Genomic DNA, 341 nt, shown 5'->3' on the forward strand with positions numbered 1-341 from the left:
ACTACTTTTTCCATATGTTCGAGTGGGTCATTATTAGTTTGTGGAGACGTCGACGTATTGTCTTTACCAAGTTTTTGACAATGACAACAATTATCTTTCCCATCTATTTCTTTATTACATTTTTGGTTCAAATATTTAATTGCTGTAGGTTGACTGACTGCATGATAGTCTACACCGTCTGGAGAACTATATTGGTCCATACCTTTAACATCTTCGTAATATTTGCTCATCCCATCCCATTCTGTTTTTTTTGATTTGATCCAATCATTATATTTCGTACAAGCAGTTTTACATAAATTACTACCACTGCTATCATTACAATCATCATTATTATCACCATT

General features: G+C 32.8%; 1 protein-coding gene across 1 annotated transcript; it reads right to left on the bottom strand.

The window, feature by feature from the left end:
- PGSY75_0042800 (putative EMP1-like protein) lies at positions 1-341 on the bottom strand (the record flags this gene model as incomplete). The annotated part of the gene is made up of 1 exon (XM_018783544.1): positions 1-341. A coding segment is annotated over one exon (341 nt), but the record flags the coding sequence as incomplete, so codon positions are not given.

The sequence above is a fragment of the Plasmodium gaboni genome (assembly GCF_001602025.1).
Source record: "Plasmodium gaboni strain SY75 chromosome Unknown, whole genome shotgun sequence".
Lineage (NCBI taxonomy): Eukaryota > Apicomplexa > Aconoidasida > Haemosporida > Plasmodiidae > Plasmodium > Plasmodium gaboni.